We start from the raw sequence: 27955 nt of genomic DNA on the forward strand, positions 1-27955 counted from the left end.
GAAGAACTGTTCCCAAACATATAACATGCTAGAAACATAATAATCACAGCAATAATGATCATAGACTTAAATCCAAGCAGCTCTTTGTCTTTTCTTTTCTTTTTCTTTTTTTTTGTCCAGGCAGTGAATGACATACTATATTCCACTGTGTGGTTCACTTCAGTCTCAGACAATTCAATAATTTTGTGTACAATGCAAAAGTGTAGCATCCTGGGAGTTGTTCTCTGTTTTCCACACTCTTCTGTAATGTTGTGCATCTGAAAATAGAAAGTGTAGAAGCTTGCTAATCTGTTACTACCGATAACCTGACCTTATGCCTGTGCATGTGACTGCTTTTATGTGTGTGTGTGTGTGTGTGTGTGTACTCGTCTACCTATCTAAGTGGGGACCTTGGTGTCGTTACACACTCACCAACAGGGGACCGCTGAGCCAAGTGGGGACATTTGTCAAGTTCCCTGTTGGTCATGCTTTAAAACATGTTAAAATCAGCTAAAACACGCTCTGGTGAATTTTTTACATTTTTGACCAAGTGGGGACCTACATGTGTGTGTGTGTGTGTTTAAGTCCATACTCAGCAGCGCTCCTGTAGGCTGGAGCAGGAACTGCAATGGCCCATTAACACACGTCGTTCACACTTCTCTATTGTTTGAATGGCTTGCTGTCCTAGAGAGGCTTTGAGGCCCCATCCACACTACTGCCTTTTAGTTTAGAAACGGAGAATCTCCGTCCACATTAAAACGACTGAAAACGTGGATCACGTGACCATTCACCAACACTGGGCATGCGCGTGCCGGTGTAAACCTAGAGACTTTCAAACATCTTAATGTCATTTATTAATATGTATTTGTGTCAAAATGACATATAAACATCTTTTCCTATTCTATTTTGCCTGGAAACGCTTCCAACACGCTTGCGTGTCGCATGAAAAATAGGCGTCGGTTCTATTTCTAGCATGCACGCGTTTTCCGCGCAAGCCGTGAGTTACTGTAAGAAACTGTTCCAGCGGGTGGAGTTTACTGGTACTGAATATTACCTGTGTATATTCCATGACTGATGACACCCAATCATAGAGCCGAGCGTGAGCCTCTGCGTCATCGTTTCTAAAGTCCTCCATTTTGACCCGTCTTCACTAAAACGCCCTCCGGAGATTCAAACCGCAACTTCTCCGTTTTAGGTCTTCGTTTTTGCCATTTTAGTATATATATATATAATTATATAATGTTTACACAGGCATCAGAGATCACAATATGCATAGATAAACATATACAATATACAATTAAAAAAAAGAATGACCAAACCATCAGTTATCAAAAATTTAAAAAGTAGAATTTTTTGAGGAAAGACCATTTGAACCTGTTTTTCATTCAACGGGGTAAAAAATACAGATGGCGGCAACAGTTCAAAAGCATATCATTCATGAAAATCATTCATAATATTATTTTTCTTATTTAACATTCTCTCTTCATAGATACTTTCTATGCTTGGTTATGCAGTCCCTAACAATTTACTTGCCATTGTTATGTGCCACTGCACACACACACATACATGTATATATTACTAACAGAGCACTATCGCTCTACACTGGCCAAGAGGGGACTCTCTGACCGATGTCTACCTATCCAACAGGGGACTCCCATCAAGGTTATTGTAGTCTGGCATTTTTAAATTAGTTTTTATTTTAATATCATTTTCAAATTTCCAATAAATTTCAGTTTAGTTTTAGTTAGTTTCATTAATGGTTTTGTTAGTTTTAGTTTTTATTTTGTGAACACATTTCTATTTAGTTTTTATATATTTAGTTTCAGTTTTAGCTTTAGTATTAGTTTAGCAGAGTTAACAGAACACTTCCAGTTAAAGACAATTCATTTCAGCAAAGTTTAATGTTTGCAGTTTACAGTTAACTCTTGTGAAAACCTCTTAATAATAAAAAATAAAATAATAGTTTGAGGATGAACAAAGGAAAAACATATGCAACTAAACAGTACAAATTATTCATTCATACTCATTCATATTAAAAATTAAATCTTGTTAAACATGGTGGATAAGAAAAGGGGAAAAAAATATGCGTATGGTTATTATGATTATTCTTTAAGGTTATTTCTATGATTAATCCTTTCAAACATTATTCTTGTATTGATACATTTATGCTTTTTGTCTATTGCATCGTTTAAAATCATATACTCATAGTTATACTCATATTCAAATGTTCTATTCAGACCAGACATTTAGTATAGGCCTACTTCTACTCTGACAAATTTCTGGGCTAGACATGCTATTTGTTTTTTCTGTTTTCTGCTCAGTGTGGTATCTAATCTAATATGTGTGGTTTAGTTTCACATGAGATGGTTATCTTACCTAAGGTACAGCTGTATTTGCATAAAGTCTAGTCATGATAGAAATATTTAATTGGCTATTTCTGCTTCTTAGGGCTGGTTCACACAGAAAGCGGTTTTGCTTTGAAAAACGGAAAAAAGACGCGGGCAGTGGAATGAGAAAAAAGTGCAAGGTCTCCAGACATGCCTTTTAAAAGTTTAACTTATTTTAACTTGATTGTGCCGTGTTTTTAGAACGTTTGTCATTTGCGAAATGATGCAAAAGACAGGAGACTCGAGCACAACGGTCATACATTGACAAATAAAGTAACGCAGTGGAATGGAAAAAAGTGATTGTCCGGTAGGCTACAGGATGAGAGCTTCTTAATTACGAATACGATTATTTAATTTTTCTAATTATTATTTTATTTCAGTTAGTTTTTAAGTAAGTGTCGTTAGTTTCGTTTAGTTTTAGTTTTTCATTTTTGTTGAAATTTCTATTTTATTTCAGTTTACGCAAATGTTTTTTGACCAATAGTTTTAGTCTTAGTTTAATTTTTCGTTTATGAAAAAAACCTTGCCTCCCATAGCCTGCAATGGAACTGTGTGTGTGTGTGTGTGTGTATTTAAGTTCAGTAATTTCACTTAAATGGCAATGAAAATTACCTATTAATTGTCATTTAAGTGAAATTACTTAACTTAAATATACGAGCTTGATAAAAATTACCATTCTAGAAGAAATTCTCAGATGGCACTTAGAGGCTTTTGCATCTGAACTCTTCATATATATATATAGTTACAAAATGAAGACAGACTTCACTGCCAGTTCACTTCACTGTTCACACACACAGTTCCATTGCAGGCTATGGGAGTCCCCTGTTCGATAGGTAGAGATCGGTCAGAGTTAAAAATAAAAAAAAATGCATTTTTAAAGTTATATTATGAAAAAAGACCAAAAGAAAATTTTGTATGCCATTTTTGTTTCTTCAAAATGACCATAAACACTAGTCCTCTCTTGGCCAGTGTAGAGCGATAGTCCCCTGTTAGTAATATAGACGTGTGTGTGTGTGTGTGTGTGCGTGCGTGCTTGCGTGCGTGCGTGCGTGTGTGTGTGTGTGCGTGTGCGTGTGTGTGTGTGTGTGAGAGAGAGTGTTATGTATGCACAGAATCTGATGGATGTTAATAGTGAAATGGGGGTTATAAAGCTGGGCAAGTCTAGGCAGAGCTCTGTTTATGTCTATGGTTTCTAGGTTTGTCTGTTTATCTTTTTTTCTAAAGATAATCTGAGGAACAATAAGAGTGATATCCTGCTTCATCCAAAGATTCGACTTTTTTCTCCTTTGAAAGTGTGTGCTTCATACTTTTATGTACTTAGATGACTCATACTTAGCAAATAGTCATTAAATGCATTTGCTAAGAATTGTGAAAAGTATGTTAAAGTGTTAAAGCCTTCCTCTCAGTAATGACAAACATTGCAGAATTTATTTACTCTGACTAATAATCACATACGAAACTATTGCATTGTGGAAGGTTGTGGGAGTGGTTTTAATTAAATCCTACAAAAATGTGTTTAAGCTGAAAGACACAGAAATAAATAAATACAAATATGGTCTCAAAAATAAATATTTTAAATGAATGACAAAGTCATTTACAATGAATAAGTTGTGCATAAGGCACTATAGGCAATGCAAAAAAAATCTCCAATTATAGTTGTACTTCTCTCTCTCAGACTCATCAATAATTTAATCTGGTTAAACCCTGCCACTACAAGCTTGTGTTCATTTGCCTCCATTTTTGCATGCAACGCCCACATCTCAAAAGCTATTCAACAACCGATACATATAACGCAAGTCCCCACCCTGCATTTTTTTCTTTTTCGATAATCATTTACATTCAGATACACATCACAATATGGGAGAAACAATCTGTCATGGCTTCTGTTTCATTGCGACTTTTTTAAATAATTTTTTTTCCTGTGGTGTCATAAAAAATGAGAATATTTTAATTAAAATAGTATTCAGAGAAGCATAGCATATCCAGGGGTGCCGGGGGAAGATTAGCACGATTCTAAGGGCTCTGGTCAGACAGGCCCGTTCCTCAGCACCCAACGGCCCCAAAAGAGAAAAATTACGCTCCGCACCCCAGTAGTCAGTTTGTGTGTAAGTGTAAATGTAAATTTTTGACCAACGTTTTCCACTTTTGATGTTATTTCTAGCAAGAAGTTACTATTGTACTAATTAAATATCTGCCTATCACCAAAGCTCGCTCTGTTTTGCTGTAGATCATGAAACTGTTATGCTGACTCAGAAGTCTGTCCGAAATTAGCATTGAAAGATACTTTGCTGCACAAATGCTGCCTGCCAAGTCATTGCCTCAATGCCTGATAGGGCAGTGAGGCAACAAGTCAGCTGCCTAAGTTTTTGGACGCAGCCAGAATGTCAGCTACACCTGCACACACCCATATGCTCCTGGAGCACTTGTTCAGCTTTTGAACTCCTTATAACATGTCTGGTACTTGTTCAATGATGTGAATTTATCTTGCAATTTACTTTGTGATTCATTCTCACTGTTGCATAATGCATGATCAAACACAGACCACTGACCTCAATGACGTTGGCAAGGCTGGTACAGGCCTGTCTGTTTTTCTCATGTGATCCAACATTTGTTCACCTGTTGTAAGTGACAAAAGGCGCATCCATTCTGGAATTGAGTTTCAATTACCTACGTAATCGAGGAATCATTTTTCTCCTAAATGTAATTTTTTTTCTAAATCTTTTAAATAGCCTGCATGAAAGCTTTATATAAATGATCTTGAACTTTCATTTTAAGGTGGGTTCTGTATGTTTTGTTATGCCTTCAAATATCAAGGTTGGACAGACGTCACACATGTGATGCAACACATGCTTGTGTTACTTAATCCAGCTACACGACCCTTGGGAACCGTAGTAATTGTATAGTTAACCTTTACTGTTGGGCAGTGCCACTTGATCACTTCAAAAAACAAATTTAGGGAAAATCTGATTTTAGCAATCTGAAATGTTCTATAACAATTTCAGGTTCCTAGAGATGCATGCTACTGCACACCAGCACAAGACCACATAATCAAGGTCCTTCAAAGCGTTAGATTTCCATTGCAATGTTATGTATAGGAATGTAAAATGTATGTTTGAAATAACACATGCATGAGAGGCTTTAAAGAGACAGTTTGTGTACATGCAGTACTTTCACCTGAGAATGTATGTGCGTGTGTGTGTTTGTGTGTGAACCATGTCTATGTATGAGGGATTAGAGAGGTTTGGAACAGATTAGTTAATTATAGACACCTGTCTGCTAAGCATGGAGACTGGAGTCAGGTGGATGAGCTTGAAGAGTGTGCTGGGCTGCATTCAGCATGGTGTTGCACAGGTGGGGGGTAGACCGCAGATGTGAGACCATGTGCCTGTGCACATTCCTTGCATGTGGCCACACTCCAGAAAACGAGTGTTTCATTTGGTGGGACAGTAGCTAACCTACAGATTCACTACAGACCGATAAAGCAGTGTCAGTATGTTTAACAAGGACAATTTTTCTTTAATATCCTCTGTATTTAGTCAGCATTTTGTCACTCTGAAAAGGCAGGCCAGTTTTTGAATATTTATAAGAATATTTATAAACGTGTAAGGTTGCATTTTTATGTAATCAAAATGGAGCTTTTAGTGATTTTAAACCTGAAATAGCACTGAGAAGGCCTCTGTTCTCATGCACTACTAATTGTTTGATTTGGTTAGATGGATTTGATAGCGTCGTGCTTAGAGATCATGAGAAGCCCCTGCTAATTTCTGTCATGTTAGGCCAGAGTCTGCACAACTGAAAGGTCATCACAGGTCAAGATTGGGATTTCCTAAAATAATGCAAAGGTAAGGTCATTATGTCCCCCTAGAAAGAACCAAACAGTCTGTATAAATGTATAACACAGTTTTGCCCTGGTCATATGCAAATAATCACACATACAACCAATTAACTTAAAATCAGAATCTCGTTCACAGATTTTGCATGAATATATTTTGCAAATGTAGTTGCTTGATAGCTCGCCCGAATCCGTATTTCTGCCATGCATCACTCTTTGATTCCGTTCATTCATTTCAGAGCTCATTAGAGAAGATCAGACCTGGAGAGTGAGATGGAAGGGTTGAAACAATGAGAGAGAGGACGAGGAGTCTCAAGCATATTAGCTGCTACTTACACATAATCTGGGTGTCAGACTCCTCCTCCGTGTTGCCCCACGGAGCCCTGAGCAGCACCTCTTCGCCCATTTCACTAGTACTAATGGTGGGATAAGATCAATTCAAAGACAGAGGATTGTGCATGGAATCTCCTATCCGTCATTTTGATTGATCTTGCAGGGAAGAGTTGCTGATTGCATCAGAGCTATCACTTATTGCACTGCTATCCACCTGTTGCTTCGAGTTTTTGATTGACATTTCTAATGACCTGGACCGGATTTCCTGATGGATAAACTGTAGATTGACAGCATTTCGTTCAAAGGAATTTGTATACCCCATGGCTGTCTAGCAAACTGCTGTGAAATTCTTCCCTTTTAGTAACTGCACTACAACAGGTAAGATGGATGATGAAAAGTCTCTCGGGATCATCTTGCTTGTCCTTGCAATGTTGTTATTTTTATTTTACAACTTTTGAATAGCGTTACCCTGGTGAATACCAAGTGGATTTTGTGCTTAATGGTTATGTTCGGTCTGCAAAGCTTTTTCTTTTTTTTCTTTTTTTCTAAACTTTTATAAGACTGTGTATGTTTACAGCAAATAAAAATCAACAAAGTCAACAACGTCTGTAGGAAATGCATGTACAATATATGCCTTTAATATCGTTGCTTGACCTTGATTGCCTTAAATTAACTGATTTCTAAAAAGATCCAAATGACAATCACTTAATCTCTAAATAACCTGCAGACAAACTATTTTTGTCGCTCATATATATATGGCCTATACACACACAGTATGTTTTTTGTTGTTTTTTTCACATATAGGGCAAATTTAAAGTATCTGCCTTATCAGAATACTATTCTCAGAACTAATAATTACCAGTCAAATCTTTTGGAATTTTTTGAATAATTTAATGGAGTCAAATGCTATTATTTACAGTGTGAAACCAAAACTCACACATGCATTGACTTTTGCTACATACTTTCAACTGTTGTGCAACACAATTATTGCTGTTCTCGAATGGCTAAAATTAACCAATCGCCAGGCTTTTATCTCATTAGGACTGGAGCTGTGTGTATCAGACAGTCTTTGATTTCTTTGGCATCATTCAGCTTTTTAATCTTGTTCAGATGAGCTGGATTCCAGCTACTTTGAGAGTTCACAATGTACACAAACAGAAGAAGACATTTTATGTCATTAGAGTAGCTTTTGTGATTCTTTTCTGATTTGGTAGATGTTTTTTTTTGTTGCATATATATTAACAATTTTTCTTTGCATTTCCTTAAATCATTCCATGCAGGTAATGATAATTGAATTGTACTGGTCCAAAGATGGCCTTTGAGATACAGTTAGGCCTATCAGTGGTCATCCTGTTGCAATATACTGTTGTTGCATGCATGCGCTTAAGTACTGCAAGCCTATGGTTATGTAACCAAACAAGGTTATCTCTGTTGGACAGGAGGGCTGACTTCTTAGAGCCTTTTAATCCAGACCAGAGTAAAGCTAAACATCTCTCGTGTCATGTGACATGACATGACCACCTGTAGTAGTTGGTATTCAGCTGGTGGACAACAGTAAAGGTGATGAAACAATGACAGGCATGTTAGTCATATTCCCAGAAAACCCAGTACTGCTGATATGATACCCTCACTTCCCAAAATCCTTAAATTCTCAAATTCTCAAGATCCTCAAATTCCCAAAAACAGCGAAAAATGGCAATTATATAATTGTCCAAAATATGTCATGGTGCTTTTTTTATTACCTTTTATTACTGTGGTTACGGTTTTATATCAAACGTTACCTGGACAGATAACATCATATTTGTATTTGCATTCCACTATGTGGTCCATGGACATCGATTGCATATGTACAACACGTGCAGTTGTAAGATGTACATACAGATATGAATGCAAGATATATTACACAGCATTGTCATTCTGTGTCAATGTGTCTGCAGCACGTCATACACAAACATATTTTGGTCCCACAAACTGACACCAACAACAATTTGTATTTATGACAATGAATAGATTTTGCTTCAAGTGATAATTTCATGAAGGACATGATTTCACAAGTGTAGCTACTGTGTACTAGAGCTTTTTGATTAGATCATGTATATTGACATAGTTTACTGTCTGCTCCACTTCTTCCGTCTACCAGTGCCAACAAAATGCAGAAGCAAGTGGAGATCAGAATGCATGAAAATCATTTGGACCTTCCTACAACACCTGAAGAGCCCATGTGTGGAGGCTTCTGTGACAAACTCATGAAGAACATGCTACTTACACTCACAATCCTTGGCAAGTTACTTTAGCATTTTTGTTACTTTAACAATTTGCTAATGGAATAACACTTGTTACTGTTTGTGGTAAAATATGCATGGATATGATAATTATAATTACCAGAAAGCTTTCACATGCAATATGGCCATGCAGCCATCCATTTATTAGACTAAATAGTGTTAAAACACTATTACTCCACGATACTCATCAGACAATATGTTTAATAGATTTGAATGAACACATTATGCTGCAGTTAATTGTTAAACAGTACTTTTGTTTGTTTTCCCGTAGGAATATATAGACATCCTTAAAACAAGATGCATTTTCTTGAGAAGAAAATTAAATTTTATCTTAAAAATGCCATGTTATACGAATATAAACCTAATTCAATACATATTCTTTGAAAATATATCCAATAAATCAAGCCTGATTAAAAAATAAATTTGGTTACACTTTATTTGGTAACACTTTATTTTACAGTGTCCTTGTTACATATGTTACATGTACTTACCATAGTAACAGTAAATTATGCATAATTACATGCAACTAACCCTCAACCAAATCTTAATCCTATCCTAACCCTATAGTAAGTACATGTAGTTGCTTAATATTACTCAGTACTTAAATATATAATTACACAGTAACAATGACACCTTAAAATAAAGTGTAACCCTTTATTTTAAGGTGCCATTGTTACAGTGTAATTATATATCTATATAGACTTTCTGACCCAAGGAAGTCTATGTCATGCTTATTAAGAGGAACTTTGCCATGGTTTTGTTGTTGTTGTTTGCATGTATCAAAGTGCACTCACACTAATATAGTTGGCTGAGTGGGTTATCTAGGATAAATTAAATCTCAGAATCCTAATCAATGGTACTTTTATCGGCGTTAAACAATTATGTTCTGATATTGTTATACTTCACAAGAGGTTTAATATTATTTCTCATTGAAATGTCTAATTTCTGTACCCTGATGTTCACTGTGATTCTCTGTGTCTGCCTCAGGTGTGATAGCAGGTTCAGTAGCTGGTATGCTACTGCGGTACGCATCACCACTCCCCGCTGATGTCATTATGGTCATTGCCTTCCCGGGTGACATTCTCATGAGGATGTTAAAAATGGTGATTTTGCCTCTGATCATCTCAAGTTTGATCACAGGTACTGTTATACGCTTTGCTAAACACCTCCAACAATGCTATCATTGTAAAAAAAATAATATATATTTTTTTGCTATATGTGCTGGTAAACCAGCATAAATATAGCTGCATCCGCAATGCGATATTGATATATTGACCATTAATATGAGTATGTATCGCAAAGACCATCAGCAATGAATTCAGACACAGAAATAACCTGCATGCAATGACTTTGTAGTCAAAGTAATAACCACAATGTTACAGCTTTTATAATAGCTTTTACAATTTGAAATATGGAATAGCTACAGAAATGGTGATTTTGAAATGGCTAAGGCATTTTTTGTCCTTTCAACTATTTCTTTGTAATTCAGTATAAGATAAGATAAAATAAAATAAAACAAAAAGCATGCCTATTAAATTTAGGGCAGATCAGTTTCAGTGGTTTATGAGCAGAACATGTTTAAACATGTTAGCAAAAAAAAAAAAAAAAAAAAAAAAATTGAAAACATTCCAAATTTGTTAGTCATTCACAAATCACAGAGAATTCTAAAACTTGATCTGATAAACTTGATCTGATCTGCCTATAACTTTTAGTAATACTGCCGTGTTTTTATTTATTTATTTATTTAGGATTAGCAGGGTTGGATGCCAAGTCCAGTGGTCGTTTGGGCACAAGGGCCATGGTGTACTACATGTCTACCACCGTCATCGCAGCTGTGCTGGGTGTGATCTTGGTGCTCCTCATCCACCCCGGTAACCCCAAACTGAAGGCAAACCTGGGCGAAGGGAAAAAGAATGATGAAGTGTCCAGTTTAGATGCCTTGTTTGATCTCATCAGAAATCTGTTTCCAGAAAATCTTGTTCAGGCTTGTTTCCAGCAGGTGTGTGCATCCAATGTGCTTTTGACTTCATATAATTGTATTCATTTAATACTTTATTTTTGTCAATCTTTCATCTGTTATTTCTCATTAGTCTTTCATTAATATACAGTGACTGAATTATTAATAATAAAGAGTTCTTCAATCTCTTTATGTAGATCCAGACTGTTACTAACAAAGTAGAAGTAGCTCCTCCTCCAGTTCCAACTCGATTTGGACGAAATTCTACCAAGGGTGCAGCAAAATATGTGATCAAGAAGTCTCTTCAATTCAAGAGCGGCATGAATGTGTTAGGTATTAGATGGCTTTGATTCCATGATATATGCATTAAAGTGTCATTTGTATATATGAAGAGTTCAGATGCAAAAGCCTCTAAGTGCCATCTGAAATTTTCTTCTAGAATGATCATTTTTATCAAGCTCGTATATTTAAGTTCAGTAATTTCACTTAAATGGCAATGAAAATGACCTATTAATTGTCATTTAAGTGAAATTACTGAACTTAAATATACAAGCTTGATAAAAATGATCATTCTAGAAGAAAATTTCAGATGGCACTTAGAGGCTTTTGCATCTGAACTCTTCATATATAGTCATGTACTTCACATTAACATGGTGGCATTGTGTGTTTCTCTAGGTATCATTGGGTTCTTTGTGGCATTCGGCATTTGTATGGGAAAGATGGGAGAAAAGGCCAAGCTGATGCTCGATTTCTTCAACGTTCTCAACGAGATCGTTATGAAGCTTGTCGGCATGATCATGTGGTCAGCTTTTATGATTGTTAATGAGTAAAGTTTACATGATGTCCATTTTCTACCTTTAGTAGTTCATTTGTTGACTGATTTATTAACTGACATATATAAATCTTATGCTCGCCAAGGCTGCATTTATATTATAAAAACAGTTGCTTAATATTTTTGTGGAAACCGTGATGCATTTTTTTAAAAATAGATTTTTTAATGAATAGAAAGTTAAAAAGAACAGCATTTATTTGAAGCAGAAATTTTTTGCAACATAATGTATCTTTAATGTCACATTTGTTCAATAGTGCTGTTTAATTTAATGTGTCCTTGCTGAATAAAAGTATTCATTTATTTTTAAGAAATCTTACTGACCATAAGTGTTTGAACAGTAGTGTTAATGGTGGTGATTTTAACTGTTTAACTGCCTTTAACTCTATTGAACTGACTTTCTGTCTCAGTTTGTTTCCTGCCATTCAATTACTGATTAATCTGTTATTTCTGCTATTGACTTTGCTGCATATCTCTGTCCTGTAACAGGTATTCCCCCGTTGGTATTGCGTGTCTGATCTGTGGGAAGATTATTTCAATTAATGATCTGGAGGTGGTGGCCAAGCAGCTTGGAATGTACATGGTCACTGTCATCGTTGGACTTTTCATTCACGGAGCCATTTTCCTTCCCTTAATATATTTTGTTATTGTTCGGAAAAACCCATATACATTCTTCATGGGAATTTTCCAGGCTTGGGTCACCGCTTTAGGAACAGCTTCTAGGTAAATGATATAACTTTTCCTCTAATTGTGCCATGTTTTTACCTTTGAGAATTTTTAGTCACATCGAGTTAAAGAGAGGGAAGGCTATTGTTTCATTTGGCATCTTCAGAAGTTGAATAATGGCAAGAGTAAACCGGAAATCTTGATATGCCTCTTTTGTAGTGCTGGGACATTACCTGTCACTTTCCGCTGTCTGGAGGAAAATCTGGGCATTGACAAGAGAGTCACTCGATTTGTATTACCTGTTGGAGCAACGATCAACATGGACGGTACAGCGCTTTATGAGGCAGTAGCGGCCATCTTTATTGCCCAGATGAATGGAATAGAACTTGATCCTGGCCAGATAGTGACAGTCAGGTAAGACCAAACGTCTAGACACAGAAATGCATGTAAATATGTGCTTTACACTAATATTATTCACTGGTGGCTACATAAAATTAAATGCAAATTCAATCACGGTTTTCTCATCCTCATGTTGTTCCAATCCTGTTTACCGACTTTTTGTCTGTGGAACAAAAACAGAAGATTCTTGCCATACAACATTCTTAGTGATCACGTCTGCAAGCTCTTAAAATTACATCTCAAAAAATTATAAAGGTAGTCCATAGGAATTGTATGCTATGTTACTTATATTATTGGGTACATTCACAACATTAAGAATGATAGAACAATCTGATTTGTGAATCCAAGCAACTGGTTCATTGAAAAGAATCAGCTCAAAATAGTGATTCCTTTTATGAGTTGGACATAAAGTGATTCCTTTTATGAGTTGGACATAAAGTGAATCCTTTTATGAGGTGTTTTTATGATCCGGTTCTCGAGAACTCGATCTGATAACAGCGCTTGACAGCCAATCAGTGGGATGATTATCAGTAAATGAAGACTTACATTTCAGTCTGTCTGTCATATAAAGCTATCATATTGTTTTAGAAGGCTTGGGAATAGTATATTTATGTAGTATATAATATATAGTATACCTGTAGTGTATTTTATAGCTTTACAGATGTGGTCACTATGACCTGTTGCTATATGAACAATAGCTGTTTGAAGATTCTTTGAAAGTTCTCTTGAGTTCCACATAAAAGCCAATCACAGGCAGAGTATGAGTTTGGATTGACATGAAGGTGAATAAATATTGACAGAATTTAAATTTTAAATGAGTTTGGATTGACATGAAGGTGAATAAATATTGACAGAATTTATTTTTTTTAGGATAATTATTCCTTCAGTGGTCTGCATGCTTCTTGTTTGAAACAAATGTTGATTAAATCACATGAATGAGAGCCAAGTGATGTATTATTCTTAAAGTTTGCAACTAATCAAATAAAAAATGTATGTTTTTGTTTGTAGCCTTACAGCGACTCTCGCTAGCGTGGGAGCAGCCAGTATTCCCAGTGCCGGTCTGGTGACGATGCTTCTGATCTTGACAGCTGTGGGACTACCGACTCAAGACATCAGTTTACTGGTAGCAGTCGACTGGTTACTGTAAGTTAAATCAATCTCTCTCCCTACTGATTAAGATACACACATTTTAGCTCAAGGATTAGTTGTCAATCAAAAATGATCTCCAGTTTAAGATGTATGATGAACCATTTGCTTTGCATGTTGATACAAGCGATAATGGCATTTGGAGTCGTTTAGCCTGGAGAGATGTGGTACCTTTCTTTGTTTCCTCCTGCTTTATCAAACAGGGACCGTTTCCGAACATCAGTCAATGTCGTTGGTGACTCGTACGGGGCGGGAATCGTGTACCACCTCTCCAAAGATGAGCTAGACCTATTTGATGCGCAGCAAAGGCCAGATGACTTTGAGATGGCCAAGACACAATCTTTTTTTGAGAATAACACTAACCACGGTGTATATACATCTCACAACTCCTATCAGCCGGTCCAGATAGATGAATGCAAGGTACATTTCACTCTCACAGACATAGAAACCTGTATGTAGATGCTTTTATTTCTTTCCCCGACATTGTATGTATTATTGTGAGTTGTTTTTTTTTTTACACTTTTGTATTTTTTGATCATTCCTGATGTGAAGGCATAAGCAATGAAACAAAACGATGGAATAAATAAATATGGTTTATTTATTTGTTCTGGTACTCAGTGAAATAGCAGTTTTTGTGCAGGCTTTGTATATCCTTATCAGTATTTGGATATGATCTATTTTGGCAATTATATACGTGTGTACAGTTATGCACTTAAAGTTTTATATTGTACTAATGCCAAGTTGCCTTTGGCTGTTCTCAACAAAAAATGAAAGTGATACAAAGCATTAATACGCACCTCATTTTTACCATCTACATTTTGAGATGACAAAGGCTGCTATTTCATTCTTTCAAGCTGAATGTTTTTAAGCTTGTTTTCCATCAGTAAGAAAACTGCAGTGTTTGCCTCTTTTTCACTGCACTTGAGTAGACATTTTTACCCTGTGTTTCAAAAATGCATAGGTCTGTGTGGTAGCACGCGTCACACTTTTAGAAGATTAGCTTTGGGCAGAGATTCACTGCAATAAGGAAAAAAATGCAAAGTTTGTATATACAAAATATAATAATTCAAATGATTTTCTCTATCTGTATTCAGTCTTTCAGCATTCTGTAAGGAATCCCGCTGCAGCTAATTATTATCTGTCTTGTGGTGGGTACATTTCTGTGAATTTGGATGTAAATTACACTGTTAAAATATCAGACTCTCTGCTCCAAACCATAAACAGTTTAGTTAGCACCGGTTAATGCATTTTGACTGTGCCTTGGTCCAACAGTTAGTTGTCCCTGATAATTGCTTTCAGGTAACCTTGGCCTCAAATGGTTCCCCTGCGGAGTTCTCACTTGTTGAGGAGGAACCATGGATACGCGAGTAACACAGCACACAGATCCAGCTCCGCCTTATCCTGAGTCCCACAAGCTTATCCTTTCTGGTGAAAACCAAATGCTAATTTTATACATATAAATAAACAATCAGAAGTTACCATAGAACTTTTCACATGCACAAGCACTGACTTTTGTATGACAATCTCAGTTCATTTGATTCACAAAGGGAAGAGAATGTAGCTCGAAAGTAGCTGGTGCTCGTAGTGGTTCAGCTGGTTCAGCCTCATACATTATTATTCACACTCAAGGATTATGATAGTTCTAGGCCTTGGGTTTGGCGATCGATCTGAAACCTGCTGCCTTAAGGCTACCACATAGAAGGATCACAATGGCTTGTCCAGCCTGGGACCCCAGACTGACCCTAGAGCACTACTAGTGGCAGGAGGAGAGAAGTGCAGTTTGTTTGCTGAAGATACCTTTGACTGGCTTGGCTTAGGTGGATTAACCCTTGGTGGCGGCACTCCAGATCAGCCTCTTATAAGAGCTTACCAATGTACTTAGAGGTTCTGAAATAGTGGTTTGCCTCTAAATGCTGCCACTTATTTTTAGATGCCACCCGACGTAAATGCCACGTCAGCAATTACAGAGCGATTAGACATAAAGTATGACATTGAGTTGATTGGCGTTATCTGAAAGGAATGGTGGCTTTAATATTCTACATAGTGGACTGCATGAGAAGATATTCAGATATTTATGCATGTTTTTTTTTTTGAGGGAAGGGACTTGCATGTGTGTAGGTTTTGTACGTATCTGTGTGCTTTGTTAAGTTATCGATTTATTTATGTATTTATTTGCTAAGTTGCAATCTTGCCTTGAAGACATCAACTGCAAACGGTGCAGCCAGAAGACTTTATGACATTAATATCAAATGCAATCCCATTTTCTTGGATCGTAGATCAATAATAGTGTTTGATTCTCTGAGGAGCCATTTTGGATACTCAGATATTAAGTCCAGTTGAATGGATTCTATATACGTGCTGATAATAGAGGCTCTTATGTTGGTTGGTGCTCAGGTTGTTAGCATGTTAACAGATGACAGAATTGAGATTTGTCATTAAATCTGCACCATTTAATTTAGTTTTTAATTACTATTATAGCAACACAATAAACATTCCTCTTTTGCACCAGAATCTTAAAATGTTCTCATTAAAGTGCCTCCTTGCACTTTCTGTAAATAAATAAATACACATATATATGCTGTCATATTTTAGATATATTTTTCATGCAAACTTAAGTGTGGTATTAATTTCATCACTTTTTTGTCTGTTGTTTTATAAAACAACGGCAATTCATGTATTCACTTGCGTATATTATTTTACTAGGTAGATTAGAGTGTAAAAGGCTGTCTTAGTTATTACTATGTACCGTATACGTCATTTGGAACAGGTGGCTGTGAAACACTGACTGATGAGTAAACATGTATGGAATGTAAGCATATTTTTCACTGTTATTCTGTCTCAAAATCTGTGTATTGTTAAACATTTTGTTAGGGATAATGACACTAGGGGAAAAAGTCAAATTACGAATAATTATAAACCAGGCTTGCTACAGATTTGACAGCCCTGTAGAGTGCAGAGAAAATAAAGTGCAACCTACAGTAGATACAGAATCTGTAATATAAATGTGTGCACTATTGGAATATCTGTTCAGGCAGGGCCTGACACATCTAGAGGTACTGTGATGTATGGTATAAATGTGACTATCCTGCTCTTTTTATTTGTGCAACCCTGTTTGGTTACAAAGACATTGTATAACTTTGTCTACCAAACTGTCCACTTTTTAAATTTGTCTTTTTCCTCTATTTTTCTATTAAATACCTATAACAAATTGTAAATAAAGGCAATGCTTCTTGTCTCAAAGTGTGTCTTGTTTTTCTTCAGTTTTCAAGTCTTTAGGCAGTGGGTGTCAAATTTATTTTATTAAAATATGTAAATATGCTTTTACTATCTGTAGATTTGACATATCATACATTTTATTGAAAGAAATGTGATCTGAGAGCTGGCAAAATATGTCTTTATGGGTAATTTAATAAATGCAAAGATTTGCAATTGCCTCATTAGAATACAAACTGGATATGGTATCTCTATTTATAAAAGACAGGGCAATATCTAACATTCAGAAATGCATCATTTCTCACACAGTACATAGTACTTACAAACAGATGAAAACCAGTATAAAATGTTTTCTCGCCATATCATTCTTAATCGTCAGTCAATAAGAGATAATAATCATTTTCTATTATTGAAATAATACTTTAAAAAGGAAAAGTTCTGAAGCAACAAAATGGAAGAAAATTGCACTCTATTTTTTGAAAAAAATCAAATAAAATAAAAATACAAAATTAAAAGTCATCAGTGCAAATGAAAGCGACAGCAGAGTTTTCAAACCTACACAGTGTCCACTATTTTTTTTTTTTTTTTTTTTTTTTACTATTTAAAGATACTCTTTATTTGGCATACTGTGTATTATTATTTTGATCTATTTTGAGAGCTTCATTTAAATCTCAGGCTCTGGCAATGTTAGCCATTTCTCTCCATCAGCTTCACCTGTGTTACATTAAATACTCTTTCTCATGCTCATCCGGACCGGTAGCTGTAATGTCCTCTGTTTTACCATTCAGGGTCGTAACACTCATCAGTGCCACTATCTCCTGCTCTTTCTCTGACAGTGGCAGTGTTTCTGTTTTACTGTAGTCTTTGTTGTGCTCCTCAGTCGTGATGTTTGTGCTCTGTCTCGGTCCATACCACCTAAGTAAGGAGTTACATTCAGTAAACTAAAGCCAGGCTTCAATGGCAGATAATTGTGATGAATTTACTGAAGAAGAAACAAATCTAAAAAGTAAACTTACTTGTCTCTAGTGGCAATAGCAGCAAGTATGCATACAATGCCTCCAACAACCACACAGAATGCAAAGATTACCAACCAAGCTGCAGAGGAGAGAAACATGGTAAATTGACAGATTTACATTATGTCAGGAAGTAAAAAGTGAAGAAACTGATGGTATCTGCAGTGCTGTCACATGAACTTACTAGATGGTCCCTCCCCTTGTCTGGCTGATTCTGGAGGTAAACTGACATCATGAGGGTTTATAGCTCGACCTGCATTGAAGATACATTTGTAATGCGACATGATGACTCAAAATATGATGTATTACAAAATTGACCAACATATTTAAGCATCTAAGTTATGTACCACTTGATGATATTAAACATTAATGTCAATTAAAATGTAGCTTATTTATGTAACTATCATCAATGGCCAAACTAAATGTGCAAAGATGGATCTAAATCCGTTGGAAACCTGTTTCCAGGTTAAAAAATGGGTAACAGTTTATTTTGATGGTCCCTTTTGAACATTCTGTTGACTTTAAGTAACTTTGTAACTATGTCAACTAACTCTCATTAGATTATTAGTAGTCTGTCTGCTTAATATCTGCTAACTCTTAATTATGATGCTCCCCAACAGACATTATACTGCCTATAAGTAACTTTGCAACTACATGTCAACCTAACAGTCTACCAATACTCTAACACTCTAATGAGAGTTAGTAGACATGTAGAACATGTGGGTGATTGATTGATCTGTTGATTGATTGATACTCTGAGGCAGAAACATGTTGGCTGAATATACAGTATAAGAGGGCAATGTGGTGTGGATTTTTGTGGGGACATTCACCTTTAGAACTGGTGTTCAATTTTGTAGCCACTTCTGGAACCTCAAGTGTGTCTTGAATGGATTTTGTCTCAGCTGCCTCTGTGGTAATCAACCTTGTTGTGAATTGACTAGGCTCAGAATATGACGCTGATCCACTCCCCTCTGTATCAGGGAACAAAACACTGGGGGCAACAGAGGATGAACTCTTCTTAAAACTGGGCTTGTTTGTAGGGCCTTTAGTGTCCAAGGTAGGAACAGTAGATGGTGTCGTGTCCACATCAGGAAGAACTGTTCTGGGGACCTCCATGTCATTCAAAGGGGAAGTTTCTCTTTTCACTCTTCCCATTATCTCCTCCAAATCTACTAGAAAGCCCTCGGTCTTGACCTCGTTAAGAATGTCTTCATGTGGCTTTTCATCTTTGCAAGAAATCACATAAAATATTACTGTCAAAAAGCTTAAAGGGATATATCACAGCTGGAAAGATAAATGTGTATTTAAATTGGGTCATGTGTGTAGTAGAAATGTGAAATTATTTTAGAAGTTGGTGCCTTCTAGACTGAGAAAAGCCTCATGTGGATGAAAGACAACAACTCCCAGAATGCACTTGCTTCGCTGCCCTACGAGGCCACTCCCAAGCCACGCCTACCGGTTACAGAGGGCAGTATCGGAAGAAATGATACAACTAGGCTACTAGTTGACTCGAAACTGAAAAGACGACGTTTTATCGTGAGATCCCACCCCCTATGGGCGGGTTGAAAACATGCGTAACTAGCTCCTACTACTGGCTGTAGTCTCTAGCCTCTGGCCAAAAAAGCCTCCGATGACGCAAATTGATGATTTTTGCGTCATCAGAGGTTTTTTTCCAGACACACAATACAGAAATCTCTCGTCTCAGGGGGACATGAGGAAGGGAAGCACGGTCATTCGAAAATACTACCAGGTTTCTACTGATACAAAGCTTAATGCTAATCGGTGAAGTATCCCTTTAAATATTTAAGTGATGCATTAGTGTTTTGCATTGCTGTGCTGACACCAAAACAAAATAAAAGATGGAAGGTTGCGTTTGAATGTTAAACTACACACTTTGCTATGTTAGTACAGAGTGAATGGTCAAACAAGAAACAATAATGAACAAGTATTTACATCCTAAGTATTCAAATCAAATCAAATCAGCAACTTTTGTGCTTCCTCCTTCATTGTGGTACTGCAGGTGCGTAAAAATGTCTGAGGTCATAGAGATATGACTAATGTTCTGGATTAGGCGTGGTTGGATTATGAACAATGAAGTGTATGTCTGCTGCATGTCTTGCTTCTTCACAATACACACCCCTCAACTCAAAAAGTAAAGCTAATACAGTAAGTCTAAGCAATCAAAATGCTGCAATAAAGTAGAGTATATCAAAATCTAATTCTAGGCACTGCATGGAATAAGAAAGGGAACTTACTTTCTGTGGCCGTAATTCCATTGGTTGCACCCTCGGAGTTACTTTTAACAGTATCTTCACAGTTTGATGAATCTTTGAGGGAAGGAAAATTAAAAGTCAACAAGATATACGTTTTTATATTGTTTCTCAAGACACTCCATTCTCTTTACACTCACCTGATGGGTTAAAACAGTAAACATCAGAAAGATATTCTGCTGCTTTAGGGTGGAAGGTGACTTCCGTGGAACTGGAGTCACAGTTTGGAGCATTAATGTGTGGGAGGAACGTGACATTTTGACCATCAATCCAGCCGTATCTAAACAAAGGTGTGGGGTTCATTAAAGAAATTAAGTACTGCCATTAGGCAAAATCAAAAGAAGTGCGTTTATGTCTGAACATGTTATTAAGCTCTAGGCTAAGGCTATTGTACTGAATGTTTTCTTTACCTGCATGTTCTCAAACCTTTTTGGTAAGCTTCAGTGATCTGTTCCTGTGTTGCCAGTTTGTAATCTAAACTCTGACACAATTCCAATGCCTGTTGGAAAGTCAGAGAGTAACGGCTGGTCCCCTCAACATGGAGAACACCAGCAAAGCTGCATCTGCTACTGTGACCTGTCGAAAGAGAAACTAATGTAAATATTCAAAGGCAGAAATCTTTATTTATGTATTAATTGTTTTCCATGCATAATCACACTAATGACTAGCTTGTACACAAGGGCCAAATGTAGGCTCTGTGTGTGACGGTTGAGCAATTTAGCATTAGGTATCATTAGATGAATCTCTTAATGATTCATTGCATGTGCAGACATGAGCACATCTGTAACATCTAGACCATCTGTAAGCCTTCGATTTTGTAAAAGACCTCTCATTTTTGTTTCAAAATAACATGTTTAGACCAGTAAGTTATTTTAAAGAAATCAATTACTGGAACAACTGATATAGGCCTATAGTGTGCAGAAGAGGGAATAAGTAGACACCAGGTATAATACTTGATGGTCCGAGATTGCTGTATGATCTTATAGGATTGCCAAAATCGCACAGTCTGTAGCAGGCAAGATCGTTACAAATCACACTGGATCTAATAAACTTGGGTACGACATGTAAGTAGACTGTACGCTGATGACTGATGATAAATCGTAGGCTACGACACAAGTTAGTATAGAAGTATAAAACGTCATCAGCATGCACTAGTGGTAAACAAATTGAGCAAGATGAATCGCACTTTGGGAATTGTGTTTTTTATGTGCGCTGAAATAAAAGAGGAAGAGAGAGGAGAATATGCGGTTATGGCTAGGGAAAAGAGGCCAACTTGGCATGCCAATTTTGTAAATGGAGCTTGAGGTAAGTAGTTTTAAGTTTTAGCGCCATGTCGCGTTGATCAATACTCCATTTCATGTTGCATTTTTATTGGCTGGTCAGTAGACATAGGTCGTAGCAGTAAACACTGTGAGATGATCACTGTCAGAAATGTATCGCAGGCTATCGTTGGTCGCAAGACCTTGACAACAGACGTCTTTGAACCTGACTGTACTACTTAGGACCACCGTTTAGGAGTCACGACCACAGAAATCATCACGATTGGTCATCTTTCATCTGGGACAGCCCAAAATCTTACAATGTGTACCGGGCATAAAAGAGGAGGAGATTAATAAACTCCTGAGTAAAGGAGATTATATTATTATATTGTATACAATAAACTTAACAAGCCAGGGGCTGTATTACAGAAACATCATTACTCTGGAATCCTATCTTATCTTAAACCATAGCGGTATCAGTTGAAACATGTCAGATCTTAATTTCATTCCAAAGATATGAAGTTTCTGTAATACAACTCAAGGCCTTTATCCTAAACCATATAGCAACATCTGAAATTTATCTACAAAGAATATCGTCAATGCACTAAAATCGTAAATATATCCTTATCTTGCCACTGTATGCGTCTTGACCAAGACTATGCCAGAGGCACCTCTGAGATCAATAAGTAACACATTCGCCATCACTCACCCTGAACCGGGGCTGCCTGAAGTAGAGCTGGTGATCCAGTAGCTAGTACCACAAGTAACAAAGTCCACATGGTCCGTGCTGTGTCATGTGCTAGATGAAGGGAAGTATACCTGTTTGTTGGCCCTGAACTGGTTTGGTTCTTACAATGCTTTGATTCTCCTTTGTAATTTTCTGAACCCTCTAGAAATGTGTCTCACCTCTTTATATGCTCAGACTAAGGTAGGCTACTTGGTGAGCAATGATGGGTGGTGCTATAAAGAACACACCCTCACTATTGTCTCTCACATTTCCTTTCTCTCTCTCTGCGTCTGTGCAGCCAGCATTAACATACCACACACATTGAAACTCATGGAGTTTCAATGAGATCAATCGATTTGTAAGTACATGTGTAGGCACTATTTTGTACTGCACTATTTGCAGTTTCTATGATCTAAATAAAATGATTAATATGTTCAAATTGTGTCTTCATTCATGTATATTTAAAAAACACCAACAACTAATTACTGTAACCGATTTCTTGACAGTTGACCCTACAGTACATCTAATCCTGACCTTAACACAAACCTGTCCCTTACCTTACCTGTATTCCACATCAGCAGCAAGTGTTTTGCAACATGAACAACACTGATTTAAAATGTAATTACATAAATACATGCAATAACTTAAATGCATGTCTGGATAAATGTGTTGTGTGCTTTTTCTCAAAATGAAAAGGCTGAGCAGTGGGAGTAAATAAGCTAGTTTGGCCTCATGTATTACGATGAGTCACTGCAAACATTGCAGTGGTGTGGTTGACTCAGGTGTGTGAAAAATGACCTCGCCCCATGTGTGCTGATACACGTTCACTTCCTGCTTCAAGTGGGGGGAAAAAGTAAAAGGAACTGAAGGTGGCTCATAGGAGGTTATCACGGGCCAGACCTCTGCGGTTTTGGTTTTCATGTTGGAACTTGTGGATCTTAAATGGAATTGAACAAACTACTGTATAATTTGACAATATTTCCTTGAAATTTTATCAGTGAAGTTAATATGAATCAGCAAGCATTCAAATGCAATTTCTAAAGAAACTGGTGACAAAAAGGAGATAAAATATTTTTTTTGTTATTCCAGGAAATTAAATTAAATTAAAAGGAAAAAAAAAAAAAAAAAATCTGTAACTGATTAATCATTCACGAGTTCACACGTACATGGAATCTGATGCAGTATTTATGCGTATTTGGCTTGCTGTCCAGGGGAGGGCTCTGAGCTCGGAATTTGGCCCGAACCCAGAATACTCCCCCCTTATACTGGGGTAGACCCAGCCGAGTGTGAGGTGATGAGGTGGTGGAGGGATGCTGAGAAACTTGTCGTGAGACTGAAGGTGAGGAAAGGCTTTATTTATACCAGCTTCCTCTTGTGCTGATTGGTTGATTACCTGAACGTGCTCCTCCCGAACTTTGTTACATGAAACTTCATTTTGAGAAGACAATGAGCTGCATAATTTTGCAAGTGGCTAATATCAAAATGACTGTGCCTAATAACTTGTGACAGATAGGGATCAAAAGAGTGCAGTTTGTACAGTCATGTACAAAACAGTAATTCTTGTATATTATTATATTATTATTCTAAACAAAATGGACTTATAACATATAAACAGGTAGTTCATTCCTTCTGATAATCCTTAAAAGCCCCCTGTTTAATTATTATTCAACAGTTATTTACATTAGACAAATATAGACACACACACACACACACGTTGGTTTGTACAGCTATCTTTGTGGGAACATTTAACCCCTTTCCCAAATACAATCTCTAGCCCCTTACCCTAACCTTAACCATTACAACTAAGAGCCTAACCCTAACCTTTACCCTACAGATAATAACTGTATCCCTAAAACCAGGTCTTGACCCTCAAATAGGTATTTAAAGGGGTATCAGAAAGTGAGGGCCGGTGTACGGAAGAAACATACCTATCAGATTCTGCTAATATGTTTGCATTGAAGGGGTAGGTATGGACGGGTAGCTATGGACTCTGAAAAAAAGCTTCAAACCACATGAATATGATGCTGGTAGCACAATCTGATAGGTATGCTATAGACAGCATTTTTAACTATCGATTTGTGCTACCTATCTGTTTTGATGGGAGGTAGCACAAATCGGTATTATGTCCTCACTTTACTCACTCCGATGGTCTAAAACTCAAACTGGTCCTCACAAAGATAGTTGTACACATACATAAGGACCACTTCTCATGTTACACAGAAAATACAGCACTAGCCTATATGGTAGGCTACCTAGAAAATGCCATCCATCAATTTTAGCATCCGAGCAAACAAAATGCATGCTTTGAAATGTAAATATAGTCTACAACATTTTTAAAGTTATTCACATTTATTTGAAAGTTATTCACATTTAGGGGTGAATTCAGGGTGAGTGGGACACTTTTTGCCATTGAGATGACTTGGAAAAAGTGTCCCAATCAACCTGACTTCACCCCAATTTGCACACCCACACGTTTTATCTAGCCACATATACACAAATGTAATAAATACATATATATATATGTGTGTGTGTGTGTGTGTGTGTGTGTGTGTGTGTGTATATATATATATGTGTGTGTATATATATATATATATTGCATTGCAATATTGTTTTTAACCATAACTAAACACATTTTCATGCTAATCTGGACACAGCTCACACCAAAACAAAATGCAATAGGCTACAAGATTACATTCCTGCTACTGTAGGTAGGCTACTGCAAAGTTTAATTTGTGTCTGTTTAATTTTACACTGTACTTGAATACTAGACGGTGTTTCATAATTACTACGGTTTCAGATTGTCCGATAAAATAACTATATTAAAATAACTGGGTTTTTAGACATTTACCGACGTCCCTGATTGGGGGTCTTTTATCTTTTAAAGTTCCGCACTTCCGCCTTCCGCTGTTGCGTAACAGTTTGATCACGCTGTTTTGGGCTTGCGCCTTAAACTAACAGAAATGTCGTAAATATCTTGAACTTCGTTGAGAATTTTTTATACAGTCTTCTTTCAGTGTTTTAAGAATGTCGTCGGAAGTGAATACTGCACACGCGGAGAGCAAGGGGAAGAAGATGGTGGTAAAACTATAAATAATGTTCTTCTTCTTGGTTTTGTCATGATATAGCATACTCGATATTGTTTGTCTCAGAAGCTTATAATGACCCCTCTTAACGAGACGACATATTATCGTTTAAGGATCAGGAACATCCTCGTGTGCTGATCCCAGAGCTGTGCAGACTCTTCTATGAGTTGGGCTGGGTGACAGGAACCGGGGGAGGAATAAGCCTGCGGCATGGGTTAGTCGTGTCATCTTACACAGCAATAATAAAATCCACTGTGTTCGGCAATATGTACTTGCTATTTGGGCCAGACAGTGACGTACAAAATGTCCACAGTAAAGAATGGGAAGGTATTAAACAAATTCTTAGAAATTGACTCCTTATATCCACGTGGTTAGGCTAAACGTTTTTGCCTTACAGTATCTTACATTTAATGACGAATAAACATGATGTGCGGTGTAAAATTATAACTTTGATTATCTTATTGACCTCGACACAGCCTTGGAGGGCTGCAGGGTCTCTATGAAATCATTTCCTGTTTTGTTTTGTTTTGTTTTGTTTACCCCTTGTAGAATATTAGTTGGACCACGTGACTTTGATTTGGCAGACAAAAGTTTTTCTTTTTTCTTCTAAGAAATAATCATAAAATATTATGCCAAACTATCTAATAATTTTTCTTTTCATAATTTCATTCTTTTAATTTCTACATTATGATATCAGTGTGGTTGTATCACTGTGATGTTTTGGACTTAATGCCTACCAAAAATATTACAATTAATAAATTAACTCATGTAATTAAATATGTATGGAATTCATTACACAGCATAAAATAATTATTTCTTCTCCCAGTGAGCACATTTATATAGCTCCCTCAGGTGTTCAGAAGGAGAGAATACAAGTAAGGCTTTTTTTTTCTTTTTTTTTCATGAGTCATATGCACCACACATAAGTAGCGTGTTGATGTGTTTAAAGAAATAACGCCAAGAAACTATAATTCCACTCCTGTTTGTAGCCTGAGGACTTGTTTGTGTGTGACATTGATGAGAAGGACATCAGTTGTCCACCTCCACAGAAGAAGCTAAAGAAAAGTCAATGCACACCCCTCTTCATGAACGCCTACACTATGAGAGGTACGTGTCCACTCCACAGTGTTTCCTTCCAGTTCTGTACTGTATTTGCAATGCATTGTCATTTTCTTTCACAGGAGCTCAGGCAGTTATCCATACACACTCAAAGTCTGCTGTCATGGCAACTCTCATGTTTCCTGGCAAGGAATTCTGCATCACACATCAAGAGATGATCAAGGGGATTCGAAAAGGAAACTCCAACACAAACTACAGGTTGTACATCCTGCTAAGATGCTTCACTAGTCACTGATCCCACTCATGCCATTTTTACATGAGTAAAGTGTTCTTGTCAAATAATACTAAATCTCAAAAAAGAACAGTTGTGATGTTAGGATATTAGTAGGTGTGAACATCTAAAATCCTGCTTTTACTTTACTGTTTGTATGTGCTTTGGCCCCAGGTATGATGAATCTCTAGTTGTTCCAATTATTGAGAACACCCCAGAGGAGAAAGACTTGAAAGAGCGCATGGCCCGAGCCATGGACATGTACCCCGATTCCTGCGCTGTTCTCGTCCGCAGACACGGAGTCTACGTCTGGGGAGAGACCTGGGAGAAAGCAAAGACAATGTAAGCTACGAAATGAAATGCACACCTCATTTTTTGTATGTACACAATATGCATTTATCTTTTAAAACTGTGTTATTTTTCAGGTGTGAATGTTATGACTACTTATTTGACATAGCTGTTCAGATGAAACAGTGTGGCTTGGACCCTTCTGCTCTTCCCACTGAAGATAAAGGCATTGTTTAACACATTTGACTCTGTACAATTAACCACTGTTACCATCATTTGTTTTTTAAATGACAAATCCTCATTGCACATCGCACGTTTTGAAAATGGACAGTTCAGCATTTGCCATGTAAGATTTATTTTACAAAGTTAAATGTCAATTACCTGCAAACAGAATGAAATGGAAGAATGCAGATTAGAATGGCTAACATTCTGAAGTTAATGAGTGTCATTCATTCTGGAGCTAATGAGTATCATTCTTTTTGTTTGGATATTTTGATGCCTAGTAATAATGTCATAATTAACATTAATCTTGACAGCTGTTTGTATAATGATATACATTGATAGCTAGTTATAAATACACAGTAAAAACATGTATTTGTGTTTTGTAATTCTTGTATTAATTTACATTGGGTCCACTCAAATGCTTATACTTTTATTATATACACTACCATTCAATGTTTGGGGTAAGATTTTTCAAACATTTTTGAAATAAGTTTTTCATTATGGCTGCATTTATTTGATTAGAAATACAGTAAAACAGTAATATTGTAAAACATTATTACAATTTAAAGTAACAGAGTTCTATTTTAATACATTTTAGAATGTAATTTCTGTAATGGCAAAGCTGAATTTTCAGCATCATTACTCCAGTCTTCATCGTCACGTGATCCTTCAAAATGATGAAAGCCGTTGTGCCGCTTAATGTTTTTGTGTAAACTGTGATACACTTATTTCAGAATTAT

The 27955-nt window shown here is 36.7% G+C and overlaps 3 protein-coding genes across 6 annotated transcripts; 2 read left to right on the forward strand and 1 right to left on the reverse strand.

The window, feature by feature from the left end:
- Window positions 1-6598: 6598 nt before the first annotated feature.
- Window positions 6599-17050, forward strand: slc1a2a (solute carrier family 1 member 2a). Of its 3 annotated transcripts, XM_084109268.1 has the most exons (12): window positions 6599-6909; window positions 8672-8811; window positions 9801-9953; window positions 10562-10812; window positions 10968-11103; window positions 11446-11572; window positions 12089-12322; window positions 12485-12679; window positions 13673-13807; window positions 14014-14230; window positions 14905-14958; window positions 15110-17050. In XM_084109268.1, exons 2-11 carry the CDS (start codon window positions 8682-8684, stop codon window positions 14920-14922), a joined length of 1596 nt encoding a protein of 531 aa, XP_083965394.1. In that variant the 5' UTR covers window positions 6599-6909; window positions 8672-8681; the 3' UTR covers window positions 14923-14958; window positions 15110-17050. The 3 variants fall into 3 exon arrangements, with proteins under 3 accessions (XP_083965394.1, XP_083965393.1, XP_083965392.1); XM_084109267.1 differs by having other exon boundaries at window positions 14905-17050; XM_084109266.1 differs by lacking the exon at window positions 14905-14958.
- Window positions 17051-17088: 38 nt separating this feature from the next.
- cd44a (CD44 molecule (IN blood group) a) lies at window positions 17089-22481 on the reverse strand. The gene is made up of 8 exons (XM_084109269.1): window positions 22275-22481; window positions 20717-20882; window positions 20447-20586; window positions 20292-20363; window positions 18867-19262; window positions 18221-18289; window positions 18040-18118; window positions 17089-17938 (listed from the first exon to the last, which is right to left on the reverse strand). Exons 1-8 carry the CDS (start codon window positions 22342-22344, stop codon window positions 17743-17745), a joined length of 1188 nt encoding a protein of 395 aa, XP_083965395.1. The 5' UTR covers window positions 22345-22481; the 3' UTR covers window positions 17089-17742.
- A 2697-nt stretch (window positions 22482-25178) lies between these two features.
- apip (APAF1 interacting protein) lies at window positions 25179-27585 on the forward strand. 2 transcript variants are annotated; one of them, XM_084109272.1, is made up of 7 exons: window positions 25179-25370; window positions 25489-25589; window positions 26202-26250; window positions 26365-26482; window positions 26557-26692; window positions 26880-27047; window positions 27131-27585. In XM_084109272.1, the coding sequence occupies exons 1-7, from the start codon at window positions 25317-25319 to the stop codon at window positions 27228-27230; spliced, it is 726 nt and encodes a 241-aa protein (XP_083965398.1). In that variant the 5' UTR covers window positions 25179-25316; the 3' UTR covers window positions 27231-27585. The 2 variants fall into 2 exon arrangements, with proteins under 2 accessions (XP_083965398.1, XP_083965399.1); XM_084109273.1 differs by having other exon boundaries at window positions 25188-25367.
- Window positions 27586-27955: the final 370 nt, after the last annotated feature.

The sequence above is a fragment of the Abramis brama genome, assembly GCF_963993115.1.
Source record: "Abramis brama genome assembly, chromosome: 3".
NCBI classification, from domain to species: Eukaryota; Metazoa; Chordata; class Actinopteri; order Cypriniformes; family Leuciscidae; genus Abramis; species Abramis brama.

Bases quoted from the DNA above. Each gene is read 5' to 3' on its own strand.
- apip (XM_084109272.1), top strand. From the start codon at position 25,317: ATGTCGTCGGAAGTGAATACTGCACACGCGGAGAGCAAGGGGAAGAAG. The intron at 25,590-26,201 runs GTTAGTCGTGTC...TTCTTCTCCCAG, and splicing joins GGAATAAGCCTGCGGCATGG to TGAGCACATTTATATAGCTC. The intron at 26,483-26,556 runs GTACGTGTCCAC...TTTCTTTCACAG, and splicing joins GAACGCCTACACTATGAGAG to GAGCTCAGGCAGTTATCCAT.
- cd44a (XM_084109269.1), bottom strand. From the start codon at position 22,344: ATGTGGACTTTGTTACTTGTGGTACTAGCTACTGGATCACCAGCTCTA. The intron at 18,119-18,220 runs GTAAGTTCATGT...TCTCCTCTGCAG, and splicing joins ACAAGGGGAGGGACCATCTA to CTTGGTTGGTAATCTTTGCA. The intron at 17,939-18,039 runs GTAAGTTTACTT...CTCCTTACTTAG, and splicing joins GCTATTGCCACTAGAGACAA to GTGGTATGGACCGAGACAGA.
- slc1a2a (XM_084109266.1), top strand. From the start codon at position 8,682: ATGCAGAAGCAAGTGGAGATCAGAATGCATGAAAATCATTTGGACCTT. The intron at 12,680-13,672 runs GTAAGACCAAAC...TTTTGTTTGTAG, and splicing joins GGCCAGATAGTGACAGTCAG to CCTTACAGCGACTCTCGCTA. The intron at 14,231-15,109 runs GTACATTTCACT...AATTGCTTTCAG, and splicing joins TCCAGATAGATGAATGCAAG to GTAACCTTGGCCTCAAATGG.